The sequence below is a fragment of the Patiria miniata genome, unplaced genomic scaffold (assembly GCF_015706575.1).
Source record: "Patiria miniata isolate m_02_andy unplaced genomic scaffold, ASM1570657v1 HiC_scaffold_4, whole genome shotgun sequence".
Taxonomy (NCBI): Eukaryota; Metazoa; Echinodermata; class Asteroidea; order Valvatida; family Asterinidae; genus Patiria; species Patiria miniata.
In genome coordinates, this window is record NW_024037071.1 from 1,498,944 (window position 1) to 1,517,910 (window position 18,967).

Genomic DNA, 18,967 nt, shown 5'->3' on the forward strand with positions numbered 1-18,967 from the left:
TCAAACCGAACAGATTACCTGATGACACCTTGTGCTCTTCAAAAAATAGATTTTCAATTTGTATGTTTTGTTTTGCTTTAAAGAAAAAAAATATTCCTATCATTGGGCATCTCCAACCCTCTGAAAAAAGGAATTTCGTTTTGCGCACAAATGAACCACCCTTGCGAAAGCCGAATTATTTTCTAGCAGCCAATAATTTGATTTCTTGTGTAGAAATAAGTCAGTAACCAAAACTAACCAAGGGATTTTTTCGTTCGATGTCTTATTCAAAAGGGGAAAACTTGCATATTTGTAGGAAAATAGAAATTGAAAAAGAAAATTCTATTTGTCAAGATGGAACTCAAAAATAGCACAGGAATACTTCTTTAAAGTAGTTAGAGTTAAATTTGATAAATAATAAAAAATACCGGAGTCTTATCTAGCAACAATTAGGTACTCAAGGGGCTGGTAACTATGTCTATTTTGAAAGACGGGTAAATGAAGTAAATGATAAATATGAGACCCATTATGTAGCACCTTTATATAAGGGTTTACAAGGTGCTGCGGCACATATTGCATACAATATTATATCATCGCCAATTACTCTGTTTTTGTTGAGAGGCCAAGATTACATAGGAAATTTTACTAACACCCTGGGAAAATTCTGGACAAACGTTTGGAATTGCCTAATTGCCGAAAACAAATGTCTTGATCAAAAGCCCCCCCCCCCCTCCAAATTACCCGCCCTGCCCGCTACGTAGGCCTACTCTGTATGGTGTGCGCACAATCCACCTGTTTATAAAAACAGCGCCACCTGTTGAAGACAGTTATAATTGACAGATTCCGGGTAGTCCGCGAGTCATTGTTTTGCTATGGGTCGTGCGTAATAGATTACGGGTTACCCGCGACATACCGTGCATCCCCTTTTTAACACAAGATGGGGAAGCGTCGTCAGCAACGGGCGAGTGCTGGGTGAGTACTGAGCTGTTTAAAACGTTATTCTTGATTTCTTCCGGTATTCTACGAGATTGTTTGGATTAACGTACCTTTTGCTAACAGACATGTTGGTAGTTGTGTAATTTACATTTTGTAACCGGACCGGGGTAGGCCTACAGGTTTTACATTTGTTTTGCGCTTGCGGCTTTCGCGTGTGAGCTGGCACTGTGCACTGTACTGTGGTGTCAGTAGTATCACGACACCTAGCCCTACTCCTAGAACTATGAGGCTCCACGTAGTGGAGCCTCATAGGTTCAGAAGCCCGCAAAATTGTTGTCAGCACAAAACACTAATTAAGTACAAAAACGTCCATCCCAAGCAGGCCGTTTTCCACAGAACCGCTGCACAGTTTGCCCCTAAACTCCATACAATACCTCATGACATACTCACGTTATGTGCACCCAACAAACATCGGTGGATTCTGTCTGTTTTTCGGCAAAAATGATGAAAAATATGCCCTTTCTGCACTGAGCCAACCTAACACTTGAAACGAGCACGCGTGCAGAATGATCGCAGTTATTTTCGGTCCGATCGCTCGGAGCGCGCCGCGGGGGGTATGGTGTAGGAGCGGAACGATAGTATGCACATGCGTACAAGTGCAAGTACGTACCCCCCGCGGCGCGCTCCGAGCGATCGAACCGAAAATAACTGCGATCATTCTGCACGCGTGCTCGTTTCAAGTGTTAGGTTGGCTCAGTGCAGAAAGGGCATATTTTTCATCATTTTTGCCGAAAAACAGACAGAATCCACCGATGTTTGTTGGGTGCACATAACGTGAGTATGTCATGAGGTATTGTATGGAGTTTAGGGGCAAACTGTGCAGCGGTTCTGTGGAAAACGGCCTGCTTGGGATGGACGTTTTTGTACTTAATTAGTGTTTTGTGCTGACAACAATTTTGCGGGCTTCTGAACCTATGAGGCTCCACTACGTGGAGCCTCATAGTTCTAGGAGTAACCTAGCCCCACTAGTGTGGCCGTCGGTATGCTGCGCTGAACCCAAGGCCACACACCGTGGTCTGCGCACTACTGAGGACGTTTTCATAATTTCAACAGCGAATTTCTTACATATGGTTGTATTCTACGATGTCCCAACTTTCACTTTGGGATGCTTGGGTGTAATGATGTTCAATTTTCCAAGATATTCTTGAATCTTTCTGGAGCCCATATGCACTCGTGAAACGTCTGGTGATGGCAGCCATTTTGAATGTGACAAGAGATGACCTCAAGCTGTGACGTCGCGTTTATGCAAATTGCTTGTCGAGCGAGGGCGCGAGTTGCAAATGCGACGGCTGTTTCCTGTGCCGTAGATCCTGAATAGAGATCAGTGCACGTGGCCCCCAGACGATAAATGCATGGTACAGGAAACAGCCGTCGCATTTGCAACTCGCACCCTCGCTCGACAAGCAATTTGCATAAACGCGACGTCACAGCTTGAGGTCATCTCTTGTCACATTCAAAATGGCTGCCATCACCAGACGTTTCACGAGTGCATATGGGCTCCAGAAAGATTCAAGAATATCTTGGAAAATTGAACATCATTACACCCAAGCATCCCAGAAGTGAAAGTTGGGACATCGTAGAATACAACCATATGTAAGAAATTCGCTGTTGAAATTATGAAAACGTCCTCAGTAGTGCGCAGACCACGGTGTGTGGCCTTGGGTTCAGCGCAGCATACCGACGGCCACACTAGTGGGGCTACACGACACCATATTCATTTTCATGTTGTAAACTTGTATTTTGTCTTCATTAACTCATGCTTTATGTAAATTCCCTACCCTAATCTCTTTCCATGGCATTCCTGTTGCTTTTCAACATCGCCTGCTGTTTTGTTTTTAACATATAAAAAGTGGGTTACGTTTGTTGTCTTACTTACTCTATCTTAGAAAGGGGCCCCAAACTAGAACTATGGTGCTCCGCATACTACAATGTCTCCTAGCCTGAATGGTTATGGGGAGGGCACGTTAAAAAGAATTTTGAGTTTTGACTTTTGTCACTTTTTTAAAAATTATTCTCCTATTATTTTTTTCATTCAACATCAACTGCACACTACTGTAGGCTACATGTACATATACTTTGATAGATATGCATGATAAAAAAGTCTACATTTTTATTTTTAAGAGCATTTTCTTCGAGAATTGTTTCAGTCTCAACTTTGTTCCTCAATTAGTTTAAAACTCTTACTATTTTATAATGACTGACATTTGAGGTTTATGATAGAAAAAAGTGGCTTATTAGAAAAATTTCTTCCTTAAAAAAACAACTGATAGTGAAAGTGGGGGAGTTGATCCATCTATACAAGGTGTAGAACAAGCTTAATGTTTGCTATCAAAGACATTCATAAAAATGTGTCCCACTGAGAAAGAACATACATGTAAGTGAAAAATTGATTTAGATTTTGTTATTTTTGCAGGTGAGATGGAGAATTATCTATGCAAAAACTACACGAAACGACGCCGTCAAAATCGGGGTGCTTCAAAACTAGTAGAGGTGCTGCAGTAGAGGGTGGTTGGGATTCTGCCCCAAATTTGGAAATTTCCTAGTGCCTTATACAGCGTTGATGTGAAGAGTGTGAGCAATGTCCAGCTCAAAGATACCAAAAGCTACCCCAAGGAGCGGTAAGACAATGTATGTGCCAGGTTCGTCTGCGGAGGCTCAGAATGCCAACCTCCGCGTGGTGGTCGACGAGTTGCGAGCCCACGTCAGCCACCTGAAAAAGGACCTGGAGGCGGAGAAGGCTCACGTCAAGGAGCTGAAACGGGAGAAGCTCTCCGAGGTCAAGAGCGTCCGGGACCAGGAGCAGCAGAAGGCGACGCAGTCGCTCAGCGAGCTGAGATCCAAGCTGGGTCACGAGAAGCAACGGGAGCTGGCCGCCCTGCGGGAGTCGCTCAAGAAGCAGCACGACCAGGAGATCAACCGGTTGCTGAAGCAGAAGCAGGAGCTGCTGGCCAGGACCCAGGGAGAGGCCCAACGGGAGAGAGAGACCCACTACCTCAAGGTCAAGCAGCAGGTCTGGGCCGAGGCTAAAGAGGAGGTCAAGCGGACCTTTGAGATGGATAAAGGGAAACTGCTGGCCGAGATGGACGAGCTGAGGCGAGGCAAGCGCAAGGTGGAGGAGGAACTCAATGATGCGGTGGCAGGAGATCGGCAGAGGGCGGCCGACTTGAGGAGGCAGTGGGGGGAGCATCAGAGGGAGTTGGAACAGCTCAAAAAAGATGCCAGAAGAGACATACAGAGACTCGTGAGTACAAGACTTTATTCTCTTACTGATGACTCTGATTCATTTTCTTTCTCTTTGAATATTTGCTGAGTATCCTTAAACTTCATTGGAATTTTGTTGGCTGAACGGTAAATCGTCTAGTAGGCCTAATGGTCAAGGAGATAACAGACTAGGAGTTTGGGATCATTTGTCTGAATCATTAAGTAGATATCATGGTTAATATACATTGTACTTTTTCTTCCATACCTGCCATATGCCGTAATTTCCTATGTGCGTTTTGTTAAAGACGTCACAGTGCAACTCGCATAGCGAAGTAAAATCCGGACAAACTTGCATAACATTGACAGCACAGGAAAAAGCCAATTCCCCGTAAACGAAACTTGCGGTTACATGTACGTGCCCACATAGTCATCGTACAAGGTGATTTGCCTTCTCAGACAGCCTAATGAAACCTTAAGACTATGAGCATGATGATGCAATATTTGTCTGGCGAGTGCCTTCAATAACAATTGCTTATTATGACTGGGAGGCAACACCCATAGGACATGAGTCACACGCTGTGGCTTAAAGTGCGTATCATCACTGTACTGTATTCTATGTACCGGTTCATGTACCGTATGTAATACCAAACATTGAGTCACTACCGGAACCAAGCTGTAGTGGGCTGACAACCCTCCCCCCTCCCCCCCCCCCCCCTCCCCCCCGCACCAACCCAAAAGTAGTAGTAAAGTCTGTCCCGAGCCAATGTGGCTAATCAGGCCGGCGTTTATCTCCGGTTTCAGTAGCATGAAACGACTGAGAATATTTCTACTCCCCCTGGTTGGGATGCTAGTCCATCGCAGGTTACTCCCCAGCTAATGCCGGTACCCATTTATACTCCTGGGTGGAGAGGGGCAAGTGGGGATGAAGTGCCTTGCCCAAGGACACATTATATGACAAGCGGCTGGATTCGAACCCCGGGCCCTCTGATCATGAGTCATGAACCCTAACCACTAGGCCACACACTCCCCCCTGTAGTGGGCTGACAACCCTCCCCCCCCCCCCCCCCCCCCCACCAACCCACACTCCAAATATTGTTTGTTAAACTCAAGTTTGAGTGTTGTGGGACTGGAATCCGGGACAAGAGTCTGTCTTGAGTAGCAATTTTAGTGACTCGAACTCGACTCAAGTCACATCAGCTAAAGACTCGGACTCAGTCCATGACTTGTACTAAACGCTGTGACTCGTGAGTCATATTGTTTACCACGTGTGTTCCATCTTTACTGTGCATCAAGTTTGCTTGAAGATAAATTCGTTATCGGGCTCGCGCTCGTGAAACACGGAAGAATGTAGTGCGTCTGTGTCCCACATACCACGAGGCCAAAGTGGGACACAGACGCACTACTCCGTGTTCCACTCGCGCTCGTTGGAATACTATGGCACAGTGCAAAATATGTACTAAAATTATGAACTACTCTCACAGGTAGGTACCCATTATACTCCACAGAGGCAATTGTAGTAATGTGTCTTGCCCAAGAACACAAGCACCATCATATCCCCTGTCAGGGTTCAAAGCTACGTACCCTGGTACTGTGTGCTTTGCACACTGAAGTTCTGAAGTAGGTCCGTGTGTACACACAGACATCATCCAGTATTACACCGAGGCATAACATGTTGATATCAATCATCCCAGTGTATATAGACTCTGAATAGCAAGACAGTGACTCAGTTACAAGTCATCATAGAGAAACTAAAATACACATCTGTGCAACTTGATACGTTAGTTTGGAAATAATAAGAATGTTTATGATGCAATTTATTTGTGTTTGAAATTCAACTGTTATCAACCATCCGTCTGTAATCGCAAAAAGGTTCTTCAAATATATGCTCTGTAAAATAAACATACAGTCGGCCCTACCTGTCCTAAAATCTTTATAAAAATAAAATTGGGGGTCACACACACAAGTTTATACAAGCGACCACACTTAAATCAGTTATGTCGTTAAAAAAATGAGGGGGGTTTTTGAAAATGGATTTGACAGAAAAATGCTCCATGTACATTGTATATTCAGCAGGTATGTAATGTACATGTACAATTAAAAATACAGGTCATAATTTGGTTCAGTTGACGACCTCCGTAAAGTTGTCACCAGTCTGAGTTAGTTTTACCAAAAGAAAGTCCAGTGCGAACACACTTTTAGAGAATTAAGTGAGTAAGACCAAAAACTCAAGGCTGCATCCAGGGAAGCAGTTAATTGGTGCAATCAAGATTTACTTCCTCACTTGTAACAAGTGTATGATTAACATGACAGCAGGAAATTATCAGATGCCAGGAGTGTACACTTAAGACCTTCAGCATTTACAAGATTCAGGCTTTTTCATAAAATTGTAGAAAACATATTGGTACCTTGCATGTGGTCGTACTTAAAATTCTTGCATGCCTCAAATTTCCTGCAAAAATGTCAGAGCCCACTCACATACATGTACATGTAACGTATATATCACTTAGAGGCATACAACTTCAAGAATGACCAAGAACAGAAATAATGTATAGCCATTTAATGCAGAAAATGATGTTGATAATATTAGGGTTGTCCACGTTCGAATAATTTAGTATTCAATTACTCGAAACTGCATTTGACCGAATATTCGGATATTTGAGAAACTGCCAGCTGCAACTGCGTGTCGTGCCGGTTGAAATTTGCACGCAGAGACTGCGCCAGTTACAATTTCCGTGCGGCGATTAATATGGGCGGCCGGAGTGTTTTTCTGTATTTTATAACTGTCAAGGGCTTTTAACCTTCCAAAAGGATGGACAACAACGAACCGCTGTCAACAAAAAAGTTACCGTCGACAAAAAAGTGGCACCTGGCAATAAAGTGCCGTAACTTCACGATAGAATGGCACCACAGTAGTGTGTGTATAGTGTGCGTGGTTTTTTCCTTTTCCGAATATTCAAACCGACAAAAAGCTATTCAAATAGTTGTTTTCCGACGGAATATTCGGTAAATTCGGGACATCCCTAGATAATATCACAGCTGTTCTCATAATACTCTGCAAGATTTCTTTGTAGCTGAACTATAATTGAACCATTGTCGTTCATTATCCAAAGCTCCTGGCTGAGTCTTCGAGCAAGTCTAGCCTTTTCTCCCTTCCAAACGACTTCCTACACTGCGCTTCCACACAAACAGTCGGTGACATTCAATACATTCTCTGACATTCTCACTAAAAAAAAAAATATCAGGATGTACATCTGTCTTACATTAATGTTCGTCCTATTTCCCCCAACAATAAATTAATACAATTGGTGGAGAAAAAAAGAACTACACAACGGGAAGCCTGAGAACATTATCGCAGACAGCCATCTGAGGTTGAAGGGGGAAGTCTAAGTCTGGCTTGGGCCGTCTCTGCGCAAACAGGTTTCTCTCTCTCTCTCAGTGCTGAGCAGCTGTTTGGCCAACATCCCTGGATCCATACTCTTGTCAAGGAGGCATTTGTTGGTCGGTCATGGTACCACACGGCCAAAATACTTAAAGGAACCTAACTCTACAAGTGTAGTATTATTTTGAAGCTGTAGACATGTATCGCCTCAAGGTTAGTAAGGTCTTACTGAACTTTTAAAATTCCACAGGATTTCGTTTAAAGGTAGGGCCTATAGTCCATTTTATTCATTCCATTTTGTGCATTTTGTTTGTTTGAAGCAACAAACGTGCTCAAAATCTTTAGAAGGGTATTGAACAACTAACCTGATGAAGTTTCAGCTTAGCTTCAGCTGTATATTCCGAGAAAAACAGCATTCTAGGATCTTGATTTCAAAAGTTGCTGAATCATGTTTTGAATTGGGCCTGAATTCAGTGTCCGAGACACGTTCTCAATGAGCCGATTGCAGCTACGCGATGTCGCGCACTGATCCGACGAATTATAGCAACCCCGCGCACATGTGCATCGTGTCAACGCTTTTGCACGCTTCGCCAAATAAAAAAGAGAACTACTAACGGAAATTTCCAACGGTGCTTCTTAAGATGCACCGTTGGAAAGGCCTTCTCTCGTTGATTTCTTGCATCGTGTCAACGCTTTCGCACGCTTCTCACTGAGCCGATTGCAGCTACGCGATGTCGCGCACTGATCCGACGAATTATAGCAACCCCGCGCACATGTGCGTCGTGTCAACGCTTTCGCACGCTTTGCCGAATAAAAACAAAACTATACTAACGGAAATTTCCAACGGTGCTTCTTAAGATGCACCGTTGGAAAGGCCTTCTCTCGTTGATTTCTTGCATCGTGTCAACGCTTTCGCACGCTTCTCACTGAGCCGATTGCAGCTACGCGATGTCGCGCACTGATCCGATGAATTATAGCAACCCCGCGCACATGTGCGTCGTGTCAACGCTTTCGCACGCTTTGCCGAATAAAAACAAAACTATACTAACGGAAATTTCCAGCAGTGCTTCTTAAGACGCACTGTTGGAAAGGCATTCTTTTGTTGATTTCTTCAAAATGACAGCTTGCCATAAAGAATAATAGTCCCCTTGCTATCTTTCCACCAAGTATGTTTTTCAACAATAATTACGTCAGTTACTTTTTGGATAGCTGCAAATGATGGATTTTGGCTTTAAGATGCTGAGTCACTGTGATGGTATCAACCTGAGTTCATAACATTCTGATTCGATCAGAGTTGACTTTGTAAGATGCTGACTCAGTATGATACTGATGTCAGTAAGATGTGAGCTTCTAAGATGCTGAGATCATGAAGATGCCACATCAGTAAGATGCTGAGTCAGTAAGACAGAGAGACAGACATGTTAGGATTTCATACCTTTGGAAGGAATTGCCATTACATGTGGGGGGAATAATGACAAAGATACACGTAGTTGGCGCTGTAACATCAAGTGTAATGAGATACAACCACCAGTCCAGTATGTTCTGTTTAAGTTTTGTCTCTGAAATGAAGTTTCTTCAATACTTTTAAAAAATTGAAATTGAGGTTTTGGCCTGCCGGCTTTGTTCTGAATATGTCAAAGTAAAAAAAATGTGGGTGAAAAAATACACTGTGCACAAACTGCACATTTGGTAATAGTTTCTGGACAATAAACTTTGTTTCAAACAAAATCTTTGGGGATTGGTTGCCATTCAGCAAAAAGAAAGTGACTATTTGCACTAAGTGTTTTATAGAGTTATTAACCCTAACTCCCTAGGCATTTTTGCTAGGATGCAACCTCAATCCTGCAAAATCCTCCAACTGCCTCCATGTAAAAATTGCATACAACCTCAATCCTGCAAATTCCTCCGTTATTTCTTGAATGTGGTCCTTGGAGGGGTGACCACTGCCTCAATCCTGCAAAATCCTCCAGCAATCACTGTCAATGTGTTGAGGCAGAGGCAGTGACATCCTGGAGCAGTGCGGAGGATTTCAAGTACATTTATAATCTAGGCCTAAATTTATGCACGGCTGAGCATAAACAACACAAGGTCTGGCCCAAGACCTTGACACAGCGCATCCTTAAAATCAGCCACACATTTTGTCCATATATAGCCTCAATCCTGCAAAATCTTCCGTTTTGAAAAGAGGATTTTGGAGGGTTTGGGAAGGTTAGAGTTAATAGATAAGTTCATTTGATTGATATTTTTTTTGGTAAGAGTAGCATGTTTCTCAAAAAGCCACTCAGGTTTCAACAGCTTTGCTTTCTTCCTTTCTAAAATTATTAGTTTCCTTTATACTGCAACCCATTTTACGGACTTCTCCAGGATCTGTCTCGACGTTTTCGGCAAGGACGCGGAGAGGTGACAACTTCTTGTTTTTAACCTCCCTTCCTTGTTTGTGCACATACGCAGCGAAAGGAGACGAAATTGGAAATTGTTAAAAGCTGTGACTAGTGTATTTATAGACGATGAAATGTGCTTTTCACCAGTAGCGGACATTTGGGAATGGTGGTCGTCGATGTTGCGGAAAAGAGGCTTTGAAGTAAACAGGAAAACTACGGTCATCTCGAGCTTTTGGAGAATGATAAATAATGTTTTTCTTACCAGAAGTTTTCACTTATGTGTATGTGTACCATGTAGATGTATGTAATTGTGATTAATAAATCCTGAAATCAGCTGATTTCCTCTTAGTTTTGCTCCTCTTCTTTGCCATTAAAAAAAAGTGAAAAATACTGCAGACTGTCTTGTAAAGATCGGAATTTCCTTTATTAAAAATTTCCTCTTTGCGTGCCTGAGAAATGGACACTGCTCATTTTGTTATTTTATACAACAATCCTGACATGTCATCAATTATATCACGAAGGCCCCCTTTAATCTAGCCATGCAACTTTTCCTCGAATCTGCTGATTTCCTCGTTTTTTGACTTCTCATGAATGCCATCACAAATTGAAAAACACTGTACAAAGTCTGGTGTGGTTTGGACTTTCCTTGTTTTTTTTTCCTTAATTTCTAAGTTGCATTCCTATTAATAAATCCTAAAATCAGCTGATTTCCTCTTAGTTTTGCTCCTCTTCTTTGCCATTAAAAAAGTGAAAAACACTGCAGACTGTCTTGTAAAGATCGGAATTTCCTTTATTTAATATGATTTCCCCTTTGCGTGCCTGAGAAATGGACACTGCTTATTTTGTTATTTTATGCAACAATCCGGATACGTCATCAATTCTATCACGAACGCCCCCTTTAATGTAGGCATGCAACTTTTCCTCGGATCCGCTGATTTCCTCGTTTTTTTTACTTTTCATGAATGCCATCACAAATTGAAAAACACTGTACAAAGTCTGGTGTGGTTTGGACTTTCCTCGTTTTTTTCCCTCTAATTTCCAAGTTCCATGCCTATTAATGGTGAAAGCATTGTGCTAGCTATTGTTCAGACAATCCGTCTCTTGACAATTGCTTTGTACAGTAGCGTGCACAATGGTGTCACCATTGAAGGGGGCCTTGCAAGTGTATGGTGATACTTGAAAATCGTTGTGTCCGTGCAACAAGGTCGTATCTCCTAAAATGGGCGGTACATGTACGTGAAACGCGAGTATCAGAATGTCAAAAGGTCGTATCTCACTTAAAATAACCCGGATGTACACACAAAGTCAATAAATGTCGAGATACGACCTTGTTGCACGGAGCGTAATCGCGCGAGATACGACTTTGTTGCAGAATGGAGTTACGACCTTGTTGCACTGACGCGACAAAATGTAGTTTTAACAAGACAATACTTAAAAAAGGAAAGATCCAAGTATCACAGTTAAAAAAAAAAAAATTCCCTTTTAGTTGTTTTCACAAGTTGCAGCGGAAGTAATATTCACCGCGATGTATTAGCGTGCATTCGGGGCATCCAGGAAGCTCGGATCCCGCAGAGCAAATCCAATTAGGAAACCAGATTTCAAGGAGTTTAACCGCGACCTCATTGCCCTCAATTATAGGCAACGTTTTGAATAACATTCTTAGGGGGCTGTCCATAACAAGAAAAATGTGGGGCAGTTATTTGTATCACTGACTTCCTTGGAATGTATAGCGTTATTTTTGCCATGATCTGTCAGCTGCTATGCCCTAATCGCTGATCTAACATTTGGCGACCGGTTTTTCTGAACCCTGTCCAACCAAGATACGGTTCTTGGGAGTTTCGGCAACGTCGGTGTACCGCCTTTGAAATAGTTACCACATGACTCTTGTTTTGAACCTGTGGGGCAGGTCTCAGTAAACGTGCATGTACATTTTTTAGGCTGTTATTTGGCGGAGGGTTGGGGGTTTTGTAAAGGGGAGAAGGTGTTGGTTGATGGATTTGCTTCTCTCAACAATTTGTCACGTCTCACACTAAGGCCCTTTCTTTCTCCTTTGTTCCTCTGTGTGTTGTACATGTACATTAAGTCTCTACTTGGTCAGGCAAAGTTCCTAGTCCTAGAAGTTTTTCCCGGATGTCTTGAGGCTGGATGAGAGAGTGGGACACGTTTAGGAGACCAGTTTGCCTGGGTGATCATTGACTAAAGCCCAGTTCATACTTCACGCAAAAGTGAAGCAAAATTTGTGACGTCAACAATACGTTCGAAGCGCATCCACCATTGTTGAATACATGAATTTCGGGTTGGCACTTGCTTTCACGTGAAGAATGAACCGGGCTTTAAATGGATGTTGATGGTGCATTTGTGGTTGATTGAGGTGCATTCCAGATGTTGATTGACTCGGAGAGACAAGATTGTTGTGTGATATCTGTCAAGTAAAGATGCTTCCCCCAGTGGTAATTTCTCAATACAATTCGCGTGATGTCTGCCATGGTAATCAGTGGTAATGATGCAGAGCAGGAAATGTCATCCTTTGCAAGGAGTGTTTCATAATGTTGTGTAAGTTTTGCAGTGAGGAGCTTTTCCCATCGGAATCAAAACTCTACAAAAGATTTACATTTGACTGTCATGATTAATTAAGTGGGACATTCAGTTCCAGCTGTCACAATTGGATGCAATAAATGTTGTCTTTCTTACATGTAAAATTTTCAGAAAGTTTGTCTGAAAAAGGTTCATTTGGAACATGTCATTAAGTGAGTAACACGACAGACACAAAACACCAGAAAATTCAAACAAATTTTAAGGCAGACTCTCTTGTATGTACAAACAGTTGACAAGTTGAACAGGAGCTTTCCTATACCCCTCTGTCTCCTGTGCAGATGTTGTCCTTTCACAAGTCAATGCTATCAGTATTTGAAGGGTCAATATTTGTCCTGGCCATTAGCCCATTATGTTAGTTACTGCAGAGGACTCGGCAAACATTGTTGGAATTTGGAGCTGTGGTCGGTTACCATGGAGTTGGTGTCTCTTTGAAGAAAAAAGACGTAAAGACTCAAAGCTGTCGGCAAAACTGGATGTTAATAATCTGTAGCACTGTGCGACTACTTGTCATTTGTGACTTTTTCGTAATCTCGACGTCAGTTCTGTTAATAGTTGACTAGTTACTTATGGCAATATGACTATGCCATGTTTAGTTGTGTTGCCCAGACTAGTCATTGCTCGTTGCGCTGCGACTAGTCGGGACATTCATAGGTAAATTGTGAAGGTTTGAAATGATCATTTGAATGGATCCATCAAACAAATGGCTTTCGTAAAACTGGAATAACGATCCTCCGACTAGAAACCGGATGGGTGTGCCATTGTCCAACATGCTTTCTTAGCATAAATGTACATAGACCCAGCTGTATTGATGCAGTGCTCCAATTAATTGAAGATGTTTTTTAATAACCACATACATACATATGACAAATACTAGCAACTACCTGGTTAGACACAAGTATTTACCACATGCCTACCAACCATTGAATTTTACTGGTGGCACAGTAGGAATGTTTTGCATTTAATTCAGGTTTTATTTTTGAAATCCTTATAAACCAGTTCGTAGACCGGACTTATGAAAAGGTAACACTCAAAAGGACAACGAAAAAGTTATACAGGAAAACTCAAAGTTAATAAAAAAAAATAAAAATTTAAAATTACATAAAAAAGTAAAAACATTAAGTTGTCAAAAAAATACAATTTACTTTGGAAACAATAAAAATGTATTGGGAGCAGTAAAAGTAAGAATGTTCAAAAATAAACTTTAAAAAGCAATACAAAATGCCGTAGACAAAGGTAGAAATAGTATACATATGATAGTCGATATTATAGCTTCCTAAGGTATTGGAAGTTGACAAACTAGTTCCTGAGGCGAGTACTTTAGGGTTTTGGAGGAAGTTTTTTTCTTCTTGATTATATCATCAAATTTTCGTGTTGAAGCAGTGTGCTTAACGTACATGTAAAATATACAACCAGTCCCAACTAAACATCAAGTAAAAGACACAGGATAAGTGTGATCAAAGGTGAATGAAAATATGAAAAATATGCACCTGGTTCACTAACAGCCGCACAAATATTTTGAATTCTTGTGACACTTCAGTTTATGTTTGTGAAAGCCAAACTAAATAAACAATCGTTGTTGCACCTTTTAAAAAAATTCCTTTGCAGATGGAGGAACTCAAGTCCAAGGACCGCGTCATCTCGGAGCTTGAGAAGGAGCTGGGACACAAGACCGGCTACTCGCAGCGGCTGCAGAACGAGAAGGAATCGCTGAGCAACCTGCTGAACCTGAGCAAGATGGCCGAGTCCTGGGATCAAAGGTCAGCCGTCGCCGGCCAGGAATCTCCCGCCAGCAGCGGCCAGGCAAGTCTGTCAAGTCCGACGGTGAGTTATATGTCAATAATTCTCTGAGGCTTATTGTTCTGATCATTCACAGACTGTCAAAAATTTCTTCCACTTCCCTTGCCATGCTTAAATCTACACGCTAGTAAAAACACAGTCGGATCACATTCGTGTAAACACTGTGACTAGCCAGATTCCATCGACAGACAAAAGAGGTAACTGGTAAATACGGCTGGCATATAAATCACCTACAGTCGAAGCATATGGCTATATCAAATTAAGAATCAGGCACCACTGCTGTGATGGAGCAGCTGAATTTGCCAGCTAGAGAGGGAGGGTTTAAGATTTATTTTTACAGTGCCTTTAATGTAAAGCACTCTCGGCTGAGTAGTGCACTTTGTACAACTGATCAGTGCCTACGCAAAACAAACAGATAGTAATAAGCAAGAGTCATTTTCCCGTCTGAAGCGTTTTGGATGGCTGAGCCTTGGTTGTGTTGTGGGAGTCTGTCTCTGAGTGTTGGTACAGCCACTGCAAATGCCCACTGGCAAGCGTTGGTTCCTTTAAGAAAGTTGAAGCTGTAGACCTTTAAAATTGTTGACTCAGTTCTTATGGCTTGCGGTGCAGAGCTGTCTATTACATTGATAGATATGCTAACACCTCATCCCCCCTACCCTGTGGGACATTATCTGTGACCAGGCCCCTAGCCGGTTTGAAAAGTACTTGTTTAAAACTGGCCAAGCACAGATTTGTTCCCATTCATAAATACCTTTTCAGCCAAAAAGTTAAATAAATCAGAAATTTACAAAATTTTAACAATTTTGTTCTGCAATTTTACTTTATATTTTGTGAAGCACCCCTGGTATGTGCCTCCACTGCATAGTGTTAATAATCTCCTTATATGGAGATTAACATGCAAGCAGCGCGTACTGGGCGATGTGGCGCAGAATGCAGCGGTGTTTTCCGGCGGTTTGAAATAGGAAAGGGTAAACTGTCTCAGGTATTTATGAGGGTATAATGGAAGTTGGCATGAAGAGCTCTGAAGGCAAATGTGCGATTTCTGTAAGTTTCAACAAAAAATGAAATACTCCGTTACTGATTCTGTGTGTGGTTGCAGACATATCAGGTTCAAATGCAGATTTGAAAAAAGAGCTACATGTATTAAAGAAAAGTAAGCTGATGAAACAACATGGATTGTTTTGTTCTTCAACTGCACGCAGGTTGGAAACGAGGAGGAAGAGAAAAAGTTACACAGAAAAATTGCCGATCTAAATACGGCGCTACGGAAGCTGGAGGACAGGAACAAGCAACTCATAGAGGACAAGGCAGACTTGGTAAAGAGTTTCACCCAAAAAAAATCTGTCGACACTTTACAACCCATATGGGAAGTACCATAATTGGCTAAAGTAAATGAACTCTGAATGTATTTGGAGTGCGGGAGAACAAATTACAGGCAATGTCCTGTCAGAAACTTGGAACGTTTTAGGGTTGATTTTCAGGGCAAACCAATTATTTGCAATGTTTTTAATAACAAATCACTGAATTTCATCTAATCTTTATTTTTTATGAGATTTAGTGGTGAAATGCTCTAATCTTTACATTACAAAAAGAAATTTCATTACAAATGATATTTTTATATTAAAATCACGAGACAGAGAGTTCTTGATAAAAGCCTGAAAAAAAGATACATTTTCTAAAATCAATAAATTTATTTAAAAAAACAAAACATTATTGTATATAAAACAGCAAAATTTCAGCAGATTTTCTTCTTTTTTTTAAGTGAAACCCTGAACTTATTAATGCCGTAAAATGACATTGTCTGCATTTGGTTCTTCAAAGCACAAAAGGCAAAAAAAACCTTTTTTGTTCTTACTGATTTTTTTTCATTTCAAAAGGCTTCACAGTTATGTTTTCGTTGTTGCATTCTGTTGGAAACAGTAGGATGCTAAGTGAAAACCTGATGGCAGTTAGTGTTAAACAAAAATAAGTAAACTTAAATTTAGGGAAACACGGCACTGTCTAGCAGACAACATGTAATCCATTACACTCATTACCCTTTCTTAACTAGGAAAGAAAGATTCGAACTTCTTCAGAGGCACGGAACACCACGCCACTCATTGAGAAAAACAAGCGGCTCGTACGGAAGATCAAAGACCTGGAAGGCTCCAAGAAAAAACTGGATGAAAGAAACAAAGCATTGGCGGAAGAAAATCAGAAATTGGTGAGTGTTTGGGGAATTCATTTCAAATAGAAAACTAAATTTTGATCTGGTGGTTGCTGAATGGACCTTTTTGACAGTCTTGTTGTCAAGTCCATCTCAAGTCCATCACAAGTCCATCACAAGTCCATCACAAGTCCATCACAAGTCCCTCACAAGTCCATCACAAGTCCCTCACAAGTCCATCACTAGTCCATCACAAGTCCATCACAAGTCCATCACAAGTCCATCACAAGTCCATCACAAGTCCATCACAAGTCCATCACAAGTCCATCACAAGTCCATCACAAGTCCATCGCAAGTCCATCGCAAGTCCATCACAAGTCCATCACAAGTCCCTCACAAGTCCCTCACAAGTCCATCACAAGTCCATCCCAAGTCCATCCCAAGTCCATCCCAAGTCCATCACAAGTCCATCACAAGTCCATCACAAGTCCATCGCAAGTCCATCACAAGTCCATCCCAAGTCCATCACAAGTCCATCACAAGTCCATCACAAGTTACCCAGTCTCAAGTCAAGTCACAAGCTATTCACATGAACTGTGACTGAAGCATTCCTTTGTCTTTGTTCATCGCCTGTTACCTGTTATTCGACTTGTAATCAGACTTGTGTTTTACTTGTGACTGGACTTGTGATAGACTGGAATACAACACTACAGGGTACTACTTGTTTAATTGCTGCTGTTCTTCATATTTTTATTAAATAATACCGCTAAGGGCCCATGCAATGTAATTTTTTTCATGCAATCCTTGAAAATGCACTTTTGTGTCTCATTTAACCTTATTTTCAGTTATCGTTTTGGCATTTTCAAGGGTAGTTTGGTGCTTTTTTTTTTATGCTAATGTAAATGTCCGTATTCATGAGCAAGAGTGTGTTGTTATTTCAGGCAGAAACCTCAATGTTACTGTTTTTTAAAGGGAAAATACAACATTTGCAAATATCAAAAAACAAAATGATCAAATTATCACGAAATACCTTACAGAATTGTTAGGGAATGACAGTCTAAAGCATCCTGTAAAATCGTGGCTCCTGGTGGGCTGACATTTTTAAGAAAAACTTTATTTTTCCAACGCTGGTCGACTGACCAGCTTTGGAGAAAACTGGCTTTTTTCAAAAACTGTTCTTTATTTTTATATTTAGTTATTCTGACTTTTCTTTGCAATTGATTACACACCTGTGAAGGGGTACAAGCCTGCTAGACTGATTCTCTGACCTTACAATTCCCCAAAGTGTATTAATTGCTTTGTTTCATCTTAAGTGGGGTCAGGGAACCAGACTACAAGAACATGATAGGATTTCTTGGTTTTTCCAGCATCTACAAGCCTAAAACATGAAACATGTCAGTTTAAACAATATTTTATATAACGTACTAATCCTCCAAATCCATTTATTTCTGAAAATTACTGCAAAAGCAAATGTTGTACATTCCCTTAAAGCTCCAAAAGTTGCCAGAATTTTTGTCTTCAAGGTGTATATAAACAGAATTGCTGGGGCTGGTCCTCCAGTAACTTGGTTACAACTCTTAACAGTTTGCAACCACACAGTGAATTAACTTGGGCACCACACATCCTCAAATCCGTATTCTTCTTCTAGCGTTCGCTGAAGGAGAACATGCGCTGCCGTCTGGAGCGGGAGAACCAGAGCCTGCGCAAGGTGCTGAGCAAGGAGCGCCAGCAGACCCAGAGGGGAGGAACCAACTCCAGGACCGACCAGGAAGCGGAGGTGGAGGACCGGGAGGAGGAGTTGCGGAAGCTGAGAGTGGAGGTCCAGGAGCAGTTCCTGGAGATTGTGGAGCTCAAGCAAGCTGCCTTGGTGAGTTGAGAAAGGAGTCGAGAGTTGGGGAAGAGTAGAAGGGGTCTCCTGAATATTATGGAGCTAAATGATGCTGCCAAATCTAGCTAGGTATTTTGGAGAGATTGCACAACTCAAACAAGCTCGTGTGGTAAGATGGGAATGGGTTTGAGGTAGGGGATGGGGCTCAAGCGAGACTGGAGCTCAAGCGAGACTGGAGCTCAAGTGAGATTCTTTGGTGAGTTTAGAAGACGTTGGAGTTCAAGGATGGGAGTACAAAGGTTGTCCTTAGATTTGGGTGCTCAAGCAAGCTGCTTTGGTGAGTTGGAATGGGGTTGGAGATGAGGGGGGTAAGGGTTGAAAGGGAAGCCTGGAGATTGTGGAGCTCAAGCCAGCTGCCTTGGAAAGTTCAGAAGGGATTGGTGTACAGGATGGGGTACGTTTGAATCCCAGAGACATCGGAGGGGAAGGGATATGAGGGTTGGGGGTCTCCTGAATATGATGGAGCTAAATCAAGCTGCCAAATCAAGTTACCGTAGGTATTTTGGAGATTGTATTACTCAAAACAAGCTGATGTTTGGAGCTGGGAAGGGGTTTGAGGTAGGGATAGTGGTAAAAGAGGTATTTTGGAGATAAAAGTGGGCTCA

General features: G+C 41.8%; 1 protein-coding gene across 1 annotated transcript in view; it reads left to right on the top strand.

The window, feature by feature from the left end:
• Positions 1 to 910: 910 nt before the first annotated feature.
• Positions 911 to 18,967, top strand: part of LOC119740163 — a 56,610-nt gene continuing 38,553 nt past the window's right edge. The window contains exons 1-6 of the mRNA XM_038215373.1: positions 911 to 951; positions 3,389 to 4,216; positions 14,137 to 14,352; positions 15,531 to 15,644; positions 16,379 to 16,531; positions 18,123 to 18,341. Of these exons, the coding sequence (XP_038071301.1) occupies positions 3,554 to 4,216; positions 14,137 to 14,352; positions 15,531 to 15,644; positions 16,379 to 16,531; positions 18,123 to 18,341 (1,365 nt within the window). The 5' untranslated portion in view covers positions 911 to 951; positions 3,389 to 3,553. The remainder of the gene's footprint in view (positions 952 to 3,388; positions 4,217 to 14,136; positions 14,353 to 15,530; positions 15,645 to 16,378; positions 16,532 to 18,122; positions 18,342 to 18,967) is intronic.